Here is an 18122-nt window from a genome sequence, read left to right on the forward strand (position 1 = left end):
TGTCTAAACAGGTTCATCGATTCCCCAAAGAATGACAATCCACTTCAAAGTGAGATACCACAAATTCCATCTCACTTCAGCTCGTTTGGAAGCTTTAAGTCGACTGGAACATCTCCAAAGAACGATCCTCCGATTGAAACTGAAAATCCTATCATCTCCAATAAGATGATTTTTGCTGAACTAACCTCTCTTCAAGCAAATGTCAACAATCTTCGTGAATGTTTAATCTCCGTCATGTACTCATATTTCGGCATGATTCCTCCAGCTCCTGGTTTTTATGCTTCATCATCCAACCCACCTCCAAATGATCAGTAGCATGCTCTGTCTAGAGGGTCCTTTGCGCCCTTTTTGACGAAGACAAAAGGGGGAGAAAAGCATGTTGCTGTCTTGCGTCCTAAACAACACTGCATGAAATATGAATTTGAAATATGTCCCCTTTTATATGTTTTGGGTGTAGACTCTTAAGGCCATACGTGTCCTGTTTTTATATGCTTATGTCTTTTTTTTAGCAATGCATCCTTAAGAAATGTCTTTTGTATTTTAGCAATTTATTGCTAAAAATGAACATTAAGATTGAATGCATTTTAGCCTATTGTCTATGTTAAATACAAGCTACCTTGTGTCTATGTTTATTAAAACTCACTTCACTTCTATGATAAACATAAGTAACTGTGTGGAGAAATGTATGCCTCTGCTTTTTAAATACCCCATATCAAATTGAGGGGGAGCCTATTTTAAAATGAGTCATCCTTTTCGACCCTCAAAAGATATACATCAAATTGAGGGGGAGCCTAATCGGAACACATTTATAATTCAAATTCTAATATATTTTGTCATCATCAAAAAGGGGGAGAATGTTGAGATAATATTCATAAATCCTTATTTTAGTTTTAAAGATGAAAAAATATATTTAGATTTTATTTTATAAATGAATTATGATATTATTGTATTTAACATCTTTGTATGAGTATTTTTAAGTGCAGGAACTTAAGCTCAAAGAATTGATATAACGTGTTCTCTAAAAATATATTTGAGCATTCTCATACAATGGACAAAGCAAGAAATTAATGGATAAGAATGCATTGGATAAAATTGGACCAAACATGCCCAAGCTTATGGAACACGCTGGCATACACAAAAATATACAAGCAAGTGGTTTCTTTGCAATGGCTTTCTATGTCTCCAATACCACTACATTTCAAATCAAATATGCATGCAAGTACAAACAAATCCAAGCTTTATTGCCGTAAAAGGAACTATATGCAAAAGGTTCATATCTAACAAGTTTGGATTATGCTTAAATTTGGACCACACAAATAATGGCATGTGGATGTGGATGAAACACAATTGGCTGGAAAGCATCAAACAAGGCACACGTGAGAAGAAATAAAATATCTATCTTGCACACTTACATGGATCCATAAGAAATTGAAAGAAGATAAATGAGCTGTATAGCTTTAGTCTCAAAAGGAATTACATAAAGAAAGATCCTGCCCATACACGTGGGAAAACAAAAAGAATTGGAAGCAACATGTGGGACCTTGGAATTGGCTTCACACATGTGAACCTATATGAGTCATACGCTCCTCACGTGGGAAAGGAGAGAAAGCAATTTGTTTTGAGCAATTGGTTGCCTATAAATAACAAGCTCATGACAAAGGAATAGACACCGAATTTTTGAGAAAGAATTCAAGCATACATCAAAGCAAAAGCTCTCTCATTTTTAGATTGTTTCAGTGTTCTAAAAATTGCTCTTTTGTTCTGAGCTATTTTTAGTTTTTACTACAAATATTTTATTTTGGTCCAAGTAATAAGTTATTTCTTATTGGATTGTAAAGCTTGTAGGTAACAAGTGTGTAAAAAGGAGGGTAAAATTACTCGATTGCAGAAAAGATCAGGAAGATCTAGCAAGGGGTAATTGTTACTCGTTCTCTTTGGTTGTAAAAGCAAAGGTAGATTTACTCGTTGCAGGAAAGATCAGTCGGATCTAGCAAGAGTAAAGGTTACTCATTTGTGAACAAGGAAAAGAGGAGTTGTGGTTAACGTTACTTAACACAACTACCTAGTGGATAATCTCACACTTGTGTGGGGAGTGGAAGTAGCCGGCGTTTGACGAACCACGATAACTTTTGTGTGTCATTTCTCTCTCCCTATTTACTTTTGATTGATTGTTCAAAATCACACACCTCACACTCATTATTGTCATTATTAACTAACAAACTAATTGTGATTGTTAATTTAAAAGAAAATTTTTATTAGACAAATTTTAAACAGGTCACAATTCAAACCCCCCTTTCTTGTGAAAATATTTTACTTCAGATTTAAGTGAAGATGTATACATGAAGATTCCTCAAGGATTAGAAGGCATTCCACCACATAAAGTGTGCAAACTTGATAAATCACTTTATGGTTTAAAACAAGCGAGTCGCAAATGGTATGAAAAATTGTCTCATTTCCTAATTTCAGCTGGGTATGCATCGGTTACATCTGATCCCACTTTGTTCATCAAGAGGACAACTTCCACAATTACTGTCCTCTTAGTCTATGTGGATGATATTGTCTTGGCGGGTAATGATCTAGATGAAATACAACTCATCAAAAACAGTTTGCACAATGTTTTTGGTATCAAAGATCTTGGAATCCTGAAGTTTTTTTTGGGCTTAGAAGTGGCCCATTCAGCAAAGGGCATCACAATATGTCAGCAACAATATTGCCTTGACTTGCTAAATAAGACAGGAACGTTGGGTTGTAAGCCGTCTAGCATACCTATGGATCCCAGTCAGCGTTTACACCGTGATGACAGTGAGCCATATGTTGATGCATCTGAGTATCGAGCTCTTGTTGGTAAACTTTTATATCTGACCTCTACTCGCCCAGATATTTCCTTTACTGTGCAGCAGCTGTGTCAATTTCTTGACTCGCCAACTGCAACTCATTTTAAGGCTGCGCATAAAGTGCTGCGTTATTTGAAAACCAGCCCTGGTACAGGTCTATTTTTTCCTAGAGATTCTTCCCTGCATTTACTTGGTTATAGTGATGCAGATTGGGGAGGGTGTCCTGATACTCGACGATCTATCACAGGGTACTGTTTCTTTATTGGGAAATCTCTGGTTAGTTGGAAATCTAAGAAACAACAAACAGTCTCTCGTTCATCATCCGAAGCTGAGTATAGAGCTCTTGCTGCAGCAACATGTGAATTGCAGTGGCTTGTCTATCTTCTCACTGATTTGAATGTGACTTGCTCCAAAGTACCTGCCCTCGTTTGTGATAGCCAAAGCGCACTACATATTGCCTCTAATCCTGTTTTTCATGAGAGAACGAAACACCTAGATATTGATTGCCATGTAGTGAGGGAGAAACTTCAAAGTGGACTCATGGAATTGTTTCCTATCTCTAGTCAAGAGCAGATTGCAGATATCTTGACAAAGGCGCTGCATCCGGCAAGTTTCAATCATTTGATTGCCAAGCTAAGTCTGCTCAACATATACCAGCCTTAGCTTGAGGGGGTGTGTAGAAATAATTGTTGTAATTAGCTATAAGTAGTTGGTTACAATAGGATTAGTGAATTAGTTACACAACTAAGCAAGTTGTTGAAACTATACACATATAAATACACTTATGTACTCATTTCTCAATTAATTGAATAGAAAGAGTTTTTCCCCCTTTTCTTTTCTTCTCTGTCCAGTTCACAGTTTATTCATAGATGGCTAATGTGATTTAGACAGGTAGCACTAATTGAGTGACGAACAACCTATCATGGCCGAGTAGAGTTGGTGTCCAAAGGTGGTATAGACCGATATACCTGAGAAGATTGAGAGAGTTTTCTCTCACAAATTTACATTCTCTTTTTACTTTCTCTTTCTATTGTTTTGATTTTTGTGCCACTACTTTAATTTCTTTGTAAATTTTAGTTGTCCAAGAGGCTGTCTCAAGAAAGGGTTGTTCAAATAACATTCCTCCTCTCAATAAGGCGGAGATTGGTATGTGCATTCGTGATGAAAATGAATGTTTTGCTCTTGAGAAGATTGTATGGCTCACCCGAATATGCTTTGTGGATATGGAGGTGTCGGGCCTCTATAATGCTCTGGTCTCGGTAGTTGACCTTCAACTAGATAATATGGATTTTACTCTCGACTAAAAAAAGGTTGTAGATTATTTTCTTGAAGAGAGCAGAGACATTACTGAATTTGGTAGCATTATGAATGTTTGTGAATAGTTATTGAATGTTAGTTTTCAAAACTATCATGTCGAGTTTAACCGGAGGTAAGTTAGTGGGGGTAACTCCGTCTTAGCCAAAGTATCCCCGTTTTATGCTAGCTCTCACTTGTTTATTGATGTATCATCATGTATTTGTATCTTGATTTCAAATAAATGTATCTTGACCTATAAGTCATTTGCTTTCTACACCGATGTCACTTGAAATTGTTGTTTTAGTTATATTTTTTTTTTTAAAAATTCATCTTCAATCCAGTTGGTTACATGATTATTTGCCTTTCTTCAAGTTCGATCATTGAGTTTGGCAAGCTAGTTTTTGAAGAGAAAATGGTCATAATTTGCGAAGGAGACCTTTCCAATTTCAAGTAGTTTGGCTTACACATGAAGATTTACATAATTTTCTCAAAATATAACAATTCATTTATTATGAGTTATTATTAAATTTCATTAACTATTAACTACATTTTTTTCTACAAAATTACCTGCTACATCTATCATGCTTCCCATCAATTTGGCGTACATGTAAAGTGTCGTGTAATAAGTTGGGTTCGATACCACAATTGATGCAACATTGGCATCGACGCTTATTATCTGAAAGTTGTTGACATTGACAATCCTGAGCCATGGTCCATGATCCTACTCCAGACATGAATTCTTCTCTACAATCATTTAATTCATCTTTACAGCTTCCATCTGCTGTAATCTCTTTGAGACAATATTTAGTTACAGTCTCTGCTGGCTGCACATCTACAACATTGTAATTGACAAAATTATCAAAATATAGTACTCTTATAGCATGCAGCATAATACTATTTTGAAAAGAAAAAAACAACATTAATAATCATAGGTTATGATATAAAGCATACCAGATCCATAGGTGAGTGTGAAGAGAGCAAACAAAGCCCCAACCGTTAAGAGAATGCTTCCTTACTTCATTGTCATACTTGCTCACTTACTTGCACAATAATATTATCAAATGGGGATGTTCGACTAAAATGAAATGGGTACACATATATACAATAATTCACTTTAATATATTTAATGATATTTATGATATTCATATTCACTTTAATGTTACAATAATATTTGTCTTTAAATACTCATAATGTTGGTCAAACAAGCTCTAAAAAAAGCATTGGTCAAAAAACTATCAACGACTCGACGTCAAAGACTTTAAATATACTTCCTCTGTTCCTTTTTAAGTGTCTCTTTTGAAGAAATTTTTTGTTCATATTTAACTATCACTTTCAAAGTTCAATGCAACATTAAATGTTGTTTTACTAATATTATCCTTAGTTATTTATTACGGAGAGATAAATATATGAAATGAGATGTTAAATGAATAAGGTCATTATAGTAAAAGTATAACTTATTGCATCAAAAGTAGTAACAAATTACTGATTATCTTGGTTTGTGTAAAATATCAAAATGTGACAATTAAAAAGGAAGGGATGTATTAATTCTATTTTGTTTTCTTTGACTAAACATAGTCTCTCCGGATAACTCCTAAAAAAAGACACTCTTCAAATAAAAAAATAATATATATATATATATATATAGGGATAGGATCAAATGACACCATGGTGTCAAATTAAATTTGACACTAAATCATAACCATTAATTCAACTTTAATCCAACGTCTCTCATCAATTCATTAAATACTCACATGCTTGATCAAATTATCTAAATTTTAATTTTAGAAACAATTTATTCTTTCCTTTTTAATAAATATTTGCCATTTGATTTCTCCCTATAATTTTTTTAGAGATTCTATTTACTAATCTTTGTTCAATCATCTTTGTATCCTCTTTGTATTGGCTACTCTTTCATTTGTTGATATGGTAGTATTCTTAAGTTCATGCATGCTGCTAATATTCTTATATCATATGTTCTAGCATTTGTGTTTTGCTTTCGTTTAGTAACATAAGTTTTTATTTTTTATTTTTGGGTGCAATCGTTCGGATGCTCTTTATAAATCAATTTTCTTTGGGTTCTTCTAAGAAAAATCAAAATAGAAAAGGTTAATAGGAATAAAGAAATAAGGATGATAAGCCCTTAAAAAAATAACAGTGAATAGTGTAAAGAAACCATAATAATACCATTAGAGAATTTTTGGTAAATAATTAATCAAAAAAGAAAGAATAAATTGTTTCTAAAATTAAAATTTAGATCATTTGATCAAACATGTGAGCATTTAAAGAATGGATGAGAGACGTTGGATTAAAGTTGAATTAATGGTTATGATTTGGTGTCAAATTTAATTTGACACCGTGGTGTCATTTGATCCTATCCCATATATATATCTTTTTTTTTTAAGGAATATATATATACCCTCTTTGTCTTGTTATATACTTATATAAACATTAAAAATATGGGAGAAGAATATTACTACCTCGATCTCTAATAGTAGTATTTTGACTAAAAAATATAGGGATATTAGGGTTCCTTGGAAATCATGATAAACCAAAATTGCTCAAAAAATAGAAAACATGTCGTGATTAAACAGCCCCTATAACCAAGAAATTGTGAGTATTAAAGGTTCAATTAAGCAACCAAAGATGAAAAAGGGTCAGATCCAAATGTTCATTATTCATCACTTCCTTGATCATAATTCTCTATCATAATTGTGAGACAGCTACATTTATTTGACTAAAATTCTATTTTGCCTTTAAATGGAAAAATTTCATGCTAGCACTGGCAAAACCATTTCCACATGTGAAAATGCAACAAATGGGAAAGGAAAAAAACAATACTAACATGGACTCTTAGGATATACATTAAGGAACTATATGATAATTTTGTTTCATAAGTTGTTTGTTCAAATTTTAAAAGTATAAAAATTATTCTTCAATATTAAAATTCAACTTTTAAGTTTTTTAACATATGTCTTTAACATACAAGTTAACAAAACTTAAAAAAAAAAAAAAAAATTTCGCAACTTTAGTGGTGGTAAAAATTCCCAAATTTTCAGCACATTAAATACATTTATAAAGGTTCTAATCACAACCTAGTGAAGGAAAAAAAAGGTTAGTAATAAGCATGCTCCGAAACAAATTGTTAAGTTAATCAAACAAGATTAGAGAATAGCATACCATCTTTGTTAAACAGTGCTCCATGATTTTAGAAAGAGCTGCTAGTTATTCGAAGATTGGAAGATGGCTAATGTGATCCAGGCAGGTAAACGTAGTGGAGTGGTGAACAATCAATCAGGGCTGAGTATAGTTGGTGTCTAGAGGCAGTCTAAATCGAACCCCTGACAGGTATAAATGTAATGTTAATGTGTCTTTATCTTTCTCTCTCAGTAGGGCGGAAATTAGTATGTGCATTCGTGATGAAAATGGATGTTTTGTTCTTGAGAAGACTATCTGGCTCGCCCCAATATGCTATATGGAGGTGTTGGCCTCTATAATGCTTTGATTTAAGTGGTTGACCTTCAACTGGATAATATGGATTTCTCTCTCGACTCAAAAAAGATTGTAGATTATTTTCGTGAAGGAAGCAAAGACATCATTGAATTGGTAGTATTATGAATGTTTGTGAATTGTTGTTTAATGTTAATATTCAAAACTCTCATGTCGAATTTAAACGGAGGCAAGTCAGTGGGTTGCTAGTCTTAGCGAAGGTATCATCATTTTATGCTAGCTTCCACTTGTTTATTGATGTACCATCATGTATTTGTACCTTGATTTCTAATGAAATGTTATTAGTTTGCTCCCCTGAAAAAATTATATAAAAAAAATAAAAATTCTTAAAGGATAAGGTTACTATGTTCAACTACAAAGGCTTGGCTAGTGGTAAAAAAACAAGTATTGAATTCGAGATGTCCTAGATTTAAGCCATATCAATGCCTTTGGAGATAACTAAATGTAAATGCATTTGTAAATAATGTAAATGTAAATACCTTTTATGTGAGAGTTAACTTAAAATCAGGATCTGTAGGAATCGTGGCACGATGGCTGGGCAACGTGGCACGATTGGAGGTTTCAGTTTTTGGGCAAGGCACTGGAAAAATCGTGGCACGATGGGGTCACATCGTGGCACGATGGTGCGCTGACAGCAAATAACAGAAACGTATTTTGGGTGCAGATTTGTTCCAAATTTTAAGCGATACTTTTACTATAAATATAGATCTTGTATCAGAGTAAACTGAGAGATAGAGGGGGCTAAAACAAGGGTTTAGAAAGGCAACAACAAAACTAGGGTTTGTATAGAGTTTGTCTCTTTGGAACAATCACTAGGTTTTGAGGGTTGATTCACCTTGGGAAACACTATTAGGATTGAGTCTCTTGGTTATAGGAAGAGATTGGGACTTTGGGTAGAATTAGGCGGGAGACTTATTCTTGTAACCCATTGATATCTCTTTTGTAAAGTTACTCATCATATAGTGAAACGGGGGGCTGCTCTCTCCCCCAAACTAGGTCAATTTGGACCGAACTGGGTCAACAAATTCTTTTGTGTTCTCTCTTCCCTTTTCTCTCGCTGTTGTTTTCTACTTTTGGCTTGTATTTATAATTGTTCCATACACTTTGTTTTGGTTGTCTGATTATCTCTTGCTCCACACATCAAGTTTGTTATTGGTGTGATTTTTCATCGAATTCGCAACATTTTATATACTATTTGAACCCCAAATGTTTTTCTTACTTTTGACTGGGGACCATCCTTACCATAAATTGTATATGGGTCATGCTAACATGTGAAGCACACGTTAAGAATTCCACAACTAGTAAATAATTATGGAGAAAAGGTAAATTTTAAAATTTTGAAAAATAAATTAGCACAATTTTCGATAAACAATTTTAATCCTTGATATACATGTTAGCATTTTCCATTTTTTATATTAGAAAAAAAATAAAAAAATAAGATTAAATTTTTAATAAATATAGTCAATTATCATCAATGTCATAAGGATATTACTAGTTATAGCGACAACTTCTATCACAAGAAAATACACTTGAAAGTGTTTTTTTTTTTTTGAAAGACTTGAAAGTAGAGGACTTTTACTATCATTTTCATCAGAACATGTATTCCAAATAATACAAGATCAAACGCTATCGCAGTGCTTTCTTCGTGATAAGTAAATTAGAAAATATAAATTGATATGTTATCCTAATTAATTCATTAAATCCAAAACATACATGAAGAGATATTTGTTTAATAATAAAGTGATGGATGGCATGGATAACTAGTACAACTCTGTCAAGACAAATACCAAATCAAACAAATATTTACATATTTTTTATATTTTTTTATCGTTTTCCTTTATTTTATTTTTATGTCTTCTTAGATAATAGTTCATCCTTCAATACTAAATGCTCTTTGGAGCGGTTTAAGAACCTGCAATTGAGAAATAAAATTTCTTTCTCAGCGTAATCACTTGATATAAAAATGGGTTCATTGTCTTAAATACAAAATCAACTTACATATTGTCTTATCAATCGAAAAACTTATAAATAAACCAAGTTATCAAAACCTCGACTGATCATATATTCACTCGATTGATCTTCAAATTTTGCACGACGACAACATCTTCATTTGAATTGTTATATTTAAAATTTTATCCCTTTTGCTTTATTTTTTAGATTATTAATTAAAAAAATGTGATCTCCCATTAAATAGGAACAAAACCATATAATTCAAAAACAACGTAAGATATATCATAGTTCATCTTTCACTCAGCTCATGCATCGTCTTTACATGCATTTAAGTCACTTGGCTCACTTAATTTAAGAAAAGCTCTTGAGTCTTGATTAAAAATTCAGCTTATTTTTAGTGAAGAAAACACACAATTGAGGAGCTTTTTGAAGAAGTTATAACTATACAAAACTTTTACGACAATTGTGCAGAGCTATTTCCATTGTTTATAGGTTTAATTTTTTTTTTTTTTTAAAACTAATCTTTTATAGGAAACAATATATTATTGTGTTCAGTTTTTCTAGAGGATGTTCATATGTTCAGTTAAAAAAATATAATATCAGAACCAAAGACTATCCCATATTTGTAATAGCTTGTTGAGTGGTTCGTCCTTTTGAATAACATAATCAATATTGATCCATTTTTTAAGGGAAGAGGAATTATTTCCTTCTCATTTTGGAAATTTCACACAAAGTAAAAAAATTCATAGGTTGCATTTTGCAAAAATTAAACACACATGCTTATAATTAAAAATTGAAATGGGTAACAAATATCATGTTTTCCATACCATGAACCTAGTGACGCAAAACTTAGATGTAGAGAAAAGTCTTATTCATATAATTTTTCTTTGAATAAATTAAATTAGTCAGCGAAATTGACAATGAGAAAAATCAAATATGACCTTGAGAAACGAACACTTCAAGATCTCAAACAAATATCATCATGCCAATCTAAGTGAGTTTCTTATTCATATAACTTAATGATAAAACTATTAAATTATGTTACTTTTTCTAATTATTGTAAGTAAATTAGAAAATATAAATTGATATGTTATCCTAATGAATTATATACAAAAAAAGATCTTTCTTAGTAATTTTTTCTTCATCTTCAATTTTTTTAAAACATTATCTTCAACCTAATCGGTTAGATGATCATTTTGCTTGCTATAATTGGAAGATTGGCTCATTTGCTATAACCATCCTACAAGAAATCACTTTAATAACATAATCATTTTGTAAATTTTGTAAATTAATCCATCTTACACCGAGAATGAAAATCATTTAGTTTCTTACCTTGAAACAAACACACATGAGAAAGTTTTTGTAAAAAGAAGTCTTTGGCAAAAACTTATATATATTTTTTTCCTTAACTCTCTTGTTTTCTAAGAAAAGGGTTTTTATTAATTTAAAATAAGGTTGAAAAATAAGTAAAATTTAATAAAATAATTGCAAGTCACCATTCAAATTTGATAAATCTGATCAATTCATCGTTAACTTAAACTATTTTTATTTCAAAGTAGAAAAACATGACAAATCAAAACTACTAAAAAAAACTAAATTCAAGTGGTTAATGAATTCTACAACAAAATAAATTGTTCAAAATTTTTTATTTATGTTTCGGTCAAACTCTAAATTACTCCCTCCGTCCTGCAATAAATGACCTGTTTGAAAATATGCAATTTTGACCTAACATACTTTGACCATATTTTTCTACTAATATACAAAAATAAATAATATCATATAAGATGTCGTTAGATTCGTCTCGATGAGTATTTTCAAAATATCAAATTTTCATAATTTTTTTCAATATATTATTCAAGATATTTACTCTCAAAATTACGCATTGGTATGCGTAATTGGATCAACTGTGTCACTTGTTAAGGGACGGAGGAAGTATTTGAATTTTTTTGGCTAAAAAAAAAAAGTTGACCAAACAGTCCCTGCTCCCAAAAACCGTACATTTTTATGAACGGTAAAATTGAAATTAAGCAACAATTGGGTGAGGTAAAAGGGTGAAATTCAACATCATCATTGTTCTCTAATCTCTATCAACAAACAACTAGGTAAGTTAAAATGTTGAAGAAAACAATTCAAACATTGGAACAATTCAAATCATCATCATCATCAACAAGAACACGTGATCATGTTCATATGAAATGGAACAACCCTTTTAACAATTGGGTCAGAAACATTAGAAGTACCACCCAAAATGACACAAATACAACAACCTCGTACCCTGTCTCAAGGGAGACAACAACCTCGTACAGTGTCCCAAGAGAGAGAGTGGACTGTGTAGTGATAGGAGCTGGTGTGGTTGGAATAGCAGTGGCAAGAGCATTGGCATTGAAGGGTAGAGAGGTAATTGTCATTGAATCAGCACCTAGTTTTGGTACTGGAACTAGTTCAAGAAACAGTGAAGTTGTTCATGCTGGAATTTATTATCCTCATCATTCTCTTAAGGTTGGTTTGTTTCTTCTTCTTGTTGTTGTTAAAGTTTTGATTTTTATGTAACCCCGTTAGAGAAAGTTCTTGTTTTTATGTTTTGATTGTTGTTAAATCTTGATATATCATGTTAGTTTGTGAGAAAATGAAATTGATTATTGGAATTGTGACCTAGCTGCTTTATTCCCAAATGATTGGGTTGAAATGTATAGGATTATTGATAGATTATTGTATAGGCATATATTATATATCATGTAAGTAGATATAGTATCTCTTATATTTATTCTGTATTTAATGATTTGTTGGGTCACCTGCTATCAGCCACTCGTGTCATACTTCAGATATTTGAGCACGACGGTTGTGTTGAGAGTTCTACATTAGATGGGATATAATATGAAAATGTGTTTATAAGTGCGAGACATCTCTTCCCTTACAAGCCGATTTTCGAGGGTTGAGTTAGACCTGATGAAGCATAGATACCCCTTGGATTATGCGTGTCCCGGTGTTGGATATGTCCCGTGTCCGACACGACACTGACACATATGATTACATTGAATTATGTCATTTTCTCAAATTATCATTTGTGTCGACGTGTCCGTGTATGAGTATGTGCTTCATAGGTTAGGCCCAATCTAAACTTTAAGATGTTGGTTCATTAATTAACCCAAAAAGAAATGATCATTGAAAATTAGGGAGCAATGTGTTAGGAGATTTTATTAAGCATTGGAAGTTGAGGTGAATGCACCATTGAGCACTTGGGCAATTGGTGTAGTTGGGTCAATTAAGTTATATGGTAGCCAACATGGTTATATTCCATGCTTTCTTTAGATTTCAGAAGTGAACTGTTGATGTATGGTACCTTGGTTTAGGACTTTTCGAAGGCTTTAAATCTTGTTTTGTAGCCACAGTTATGTTTTTGCGATGACTGATATTGCATGAAGTTGTGGCCGATGCACCAATTATTATAGTTGTGATGTAGTCGCATACACATAAAAAACCTCGGCGTTACGACTGTAGCTATGGTTGCTGAAAATGATTGAAAACCTTGGGATGTTCTCTCAGCTTGCTAAATGAAAATAACAAATAGTTTTCTCTATTTATGATGACTATAACATACTAGTATGTTTTTACATCTTTTCACATACTTGTGTATATTTTTTTTATTTGCTTAGTCTTTTTTCTATGCAATTAACCAAAACAGGGCTGTAACTTTTTCCCTCTTTTTTGTTTAGAATGTGATTCAGGCTGCTTTTGCAGGCGATTTTTTGTGTAAAAGGAAGAGAAATGTTATACGAGTATTGCGCAAAGCATGATATTCCACATGAACAAACCGGTAAGCTTATAGTGGCTACTCGATCCTCCGAGATTCCAAAGCTAAGTGTTATTTTAAATCACGGTATTCAGAATGGAGTTGACGGTTTGAAGATGATGGATGGTGTTGATGCCATGAAAATGGAACCTGAATTGCAATGCGTGAAAGCAATACTATCACCTCTATCAGGAATTGTTGATTCTCATTCTTTAATGCTTTCTTTAGTGGTATGCATATCTAGCTTCTATTACCATGTTGTAAAACTGGATTTGGTGTTGTAACTGCATCACACAGTTTCAATCTCAACAGCTCGATTTCAAATTAATGGCTGAGATCTTTTTAAACTTATACTGTTATTGCGTAATCAAAACCACCTGATATTAGATTAAACAGGCGAGATCGAAAGCTGTGTGGAACTACATCTTTTGTTTACTGCTTCAGATCCTAGTCCTGTAAAAAAGGACTAACATATCCTATGAAGCACTGGCTGAAGCACGGACACTTCTCGGATTAGGCGTGTCCCGGTGTCGGACACGACACCGACACATATAATTACACTGAATTATGTGATTTTCTCAAATTATTAGCAGTGTCCATGTCCGTTTCCGTGCTTCATAGGCACAAACACGGACATGGAACGTGTTGACACCAACAATAATTTGACTGTAATCACATGTATCAGTGTCCAACACCAAAACGTGTCAGACACCAAACACACCTTCAAATTTGAATAAAATATTATTTTTTTGCAACCAACTATTGTGGTTATGTGGAGTTAAAGTTGCATATTGACAGGAATATAAACCCAATGTTGGTTCAGGGGGAAGCTGAAAATCACGGAGCAACCTTCACATACAATTCCACTGTCATCGGTGGCCATATGGAAGGAAATGAGATTTGTCTCCATGTATCAGAAACAAAGAGTCTTAAAGAATGGAATGGAAAATCAAGTTTGCAACCAGAACTAGTGCTTATTCCTAAACTTGTAGTAAACTCTGCAGGCCTAAGTGCCCTTGCCCTTGCAAAAAGATTTACCGGCCTAGAAAACAAAGTTATTCCTCCTGCTTATTATGCGCGCGGTTGCTATTTCACGCTGTCGAATACTAAAGCCTCCCCGTTTAGACATTTGATATATCCTATACCGGAGGATGGTGGCCTTGGAGTGCATGTTACTTTAGACTTGAATGGTCAGGTCAAGTTTGGTCCGGATGTTGAATGGATCGACGGTGTTGATGATATCTCAAGCTTTCAAAATAAGTAATTTCTTATGCCTCTTCATTTGCACGCTTTTGAATTTTTTTAATATCTGGTTATATGCCATGTATCACATGCTTTATATAATTTATAGCAACATTTGAGCATGCTTGAAATAGTTAAACTCCTTGGTTTGCATTTCATTTTTTATCGTTGATGTTCAAGCATGCCTTATGATTATGACATCGGAAGCCATTTTCACCCTACCACTATCACAAGCACGGACACACACGGATACCGGACTCAATACTGACATCAACATGTTTACAGCAGCAATAATTTTAGAAAGTGAAATATTTGACTGTAACCACATGTGTCGGTGTGGTGTTGGACACCGGCACATGTTAGACACAGGCACGTCTTGAATTTGAAGCGTTTGTGCTATATAATTCCAATTTACAACATTCTTTTAGGACTGTGGTACACCATGTCATGGTTCAACGAATCTTATCTTTGTTCTTTCTGTTAGCCGGTCGAATCTATAGTGAAATCATTTTCTTGTCTTTCTGTTAGCCGGTCGAATCTATTCAAAGGATTATGATTTGAATAATTTGTTATTTCTAAAAGAAAACTGATTCTGAAAATCGTTTGTTCATATTTTATCTTGTTTTCATGGTATGCTAGGTTTGACTACTCAGTACAAGCAAATCGTGCTGAGAAGTTTTATCCAGAGATAAGAAAGTACTATCCAAATCTAAAGGATGGATCTTTGGAACCAGGATATTCAGGGATCAGGCCGAAACTTTCAGGACCCTGTCAGTCTCCTGTTGATTTTGTAATACAGGTTATTTCTCTCACTGTCTCAAAACAGTTCTAGCTTTTCCTTTGACAGTTGTGGAAGACGTTAGATTTCAATGCTACATTTGTTTCATTTAATTTATGCACCAATTCCCATTTTGACTTGCGGTCTATGAAGCACCGATACGGACACGGACTCCGGACACGACACGGACACTGACACGCCGACACCGCTAATAATTTGAGATAATCACATAATTCCGTGTAATTATATGTGTCGGTGTCGTGTCCGACACCGGGACACGGCTAATCCAAGGAGTGTTTGTGCTTCATAGCTTGCGGTCATTCAATTATTGGTATATGCTGCTTTATGTTCTGTTTTTATTAACTAAAGTTTGTTTTGTACAATTGTGTTACAAAAGAAATTGATTTGCATTGTTGTCCTAAACCATTCATGTGTCTTCACATATCAGCTTAAGCTCCTAAGGCGTCTATGGTCAAAGCCCTGTTTGGATAAACAGTTTAAGTAAGCGCTTATAGCATGAACACTTATTATATAAGTGCTTATCTATAAGCTATTTCTACAATAGAAGATAAAATAAAGTCAAACTGTTTTAATATAAGTAATAAGCTGGTTCGTTAACCTATCCAAGAAGAGCTTATGAAAATAAGCTGAAAACAACTTATGGACATGTCATAAGTTATTTCCATAAGCTCTTTCAAACAGACTTGCACGTGCTTATGTTTTAAGTTAAGCTCAATAAGTCAATCCAAACAAGCTCCAACTTATCTAGAGTTTGACCCTTGCTGCCTATTTCTTATCAAACGGATGGCATGATTTTCTTTTATCATAAAAATCTAATATCTTGGAGCTTATCTTTCTGTATTCATTTTCTTTCTTTCTTGTATGTTTGTGTTATCTCTTTCATGAATAATCTCTTTTCCTATCGCTGTGACATAAACAAAATTTGAGATGATTATAGGGAGTAAAACGTATTTAAACCGTATCAGTATAGTATAAGGAAAAGTTGTATTACCAACACTCGAGATTAAGACGTGCACGATTACTTTCCTCTTTATGTGAATCCAAACAACTCATTAGTTTGAGGTTCCAAAGTGAGTTAAGCATGTAGTAGCATTTTTTTTTTACATTTTAACTAAAAATTTGAAACTTTGGCCTAACTGCAATCTCAATTATGCAGGGAGAGGACATTCATGGTGTACCTGGTCTTATTAATCTTTTTGGAATTGAGTCACCTGGTTTAACATCCAGCTTGGCAATTGCAGATTTCATTTCTACTAAATTTTTGTGATGATACATAGACATGCAGCTTTGAACTTGTATAGCCTTGTTGTTATTGTACATAAAATTGTCATGCAGTTATAAGATAATAAGATGGTTGAAACCGTAACAATTACGCAATTTCGCGAAAATACAGTAAATATTGTACATTACTGCCTTCCCTTCTATTAAGTATTATGTAAATAATATTTGTCTTATCACTAGTATCTCACTACCATCAGCTCTGCGCTGCTTTGGAAACCTAGTCTGGTTTCCAGCCGCACGTGTCTCCATATGGTACGTGCGGCCAACCTTTGAACATGTATGTTTTTCTTTGTTTTTCGACGACACCTACCATCTGACGATGCCTTGTTCAAACAATACATGCGTGCATTTCGTGTATGTTTGATATGTCGGTGAGAATATTGAAATCATGGTGAACAACAGAGATTTTGTAAAAGCTACACTTTAACTTTTATAAATTCATTATGACTCACCATTATTTCGATAAATTCATCGTAATACCAAACATACACTTACTAGTCTACCACGAGAGCTTGATTAGTACATAACAAATGTTATCATGATCTCTATCTATACTTATCCAATTGTGTTGTACTTGATATGTAAACTTTCAACTTTCACCATGGACATCTTCTTCTGATCGTTCCACTTATAGTAATTATTCCGTTGATAAAAAATGATATTCGTGTCCATCTTATATTTGTACGGATATTTGCTAGATGAATATATATATATATATATATATATATATATATATATATATATATATATAATGGGGGATAGATTTTCCCATGGTGCTTCCTCCACCAAAAGTGATGTGATCCCACTTCAACAAGCTCTGATTTCCCAAGTCAAAGAAGAAGAAAAAAAAATCTGAAATAAGCATCATTTATATATTTAATATAATAACAACCAATATTTTATTCTAATTCTCTTTTTCCAGTACAATATTTTATTCTAATTTTTTTTCTAGAAATGCAGTGACAAACACTTTCAAAAATTCCCCAACACAATAATATTTGGTATTGAGGTTGAATCCATACTATTTTATTCTAATCCTATCTATGTATTAGATTCTAATATTACTCCAGTAACAAACAAGATGGAAAGAAAATCGGAAATTAAAATAAAAAATTAGTTCAACCGAAAATTAACGGGAATTAAAAAAGATTAAAAATGAAAACAATTAAAAGAAACAAATAAAGATGAAATATGTCAATATGGTGAGAGAAGGAAGGTGTCACAATATTTGATAAGAGAAATAACCACAATCTAAAAAAATCCCTTATAAGAGAAATAACTCACATATCTTAGAGATATTGTACTAATTCATTTTATTTTATTTTTGAGGCAAAGATAACTTATTTTATTTCATCAACAATACGAGTTGCATTACAAGAGGGAATAAAGTGGTAAAAGTGAGGGTTATATTCTAATATCATTA

General features: G+C 33.1%; 2 protein-coding genes across 2 annotated transcripts; both read left to right on the forward strand.

Moving 5' to 3' along the window:
- Nucleotides 1-1688: 1688 nt before the first annotated feature.
- On the forward strand, nucleotides 1689-3590 carry LOC112422622 (uncharacterized mitochondrial protein AtMg00810-like). Its single transcript, XM_024785868.2, has one exon. It carries the CDS (start codon nucleotides 2340-2342, stop codon nucleotides 3495-3497), a length of 1158 nt encoding a protein of 385 aa, XP_024641636.1. The 5' UTR covers nucleotides 1689-2339; the 3' UTR covers nucleotides 3498-3590.
- An 8046-nt stretch (nucleotides 3591-11636) lies between these two features.
- On the forward strand, nucleotides 11637-16846 carry LOC11420087 (L-2-hydroxyglutarate dehydrogenase, mitochondrial). The gene is made up of 5 exons (XM_003618857.4): nucleotides 11637-12086; nucleotides 13326-13607; nucleotides 14201-14637; nucleotides 15259-15418; nucleotides 16575-16846. The coding sequence occupies exons 1-5, from the start codon at nucleotides 11700-11702 to the stop codon at nucleotides 16683-16685; spliced, it is 1377 nt and encodes a 458-aa protein (XP_003618905.2). The 5' UTR covers nucleotides 11637-11699; the 3' UTR covers nucleotides 16686-16846.
- Nucleotides 16847-18122: the final 1276 nt, after the last annotated feature.

The sequence above is a fragment of the Medicago truncatula genome, chromosome 6, assembly GCF_003473485.1.
Source record: "Medicago truncatula cultivar Jemalong A17 chromosome 6, MtrunA17r5.0-ANR, whole genome shotgun sequence".
NCBI classification, from domain to species: Eukaryota; Viridiplantae; Streptophyta; class Magnoliopsida; order Fabales; family Fabaceae; genus Medicago; species Medicago truncatula.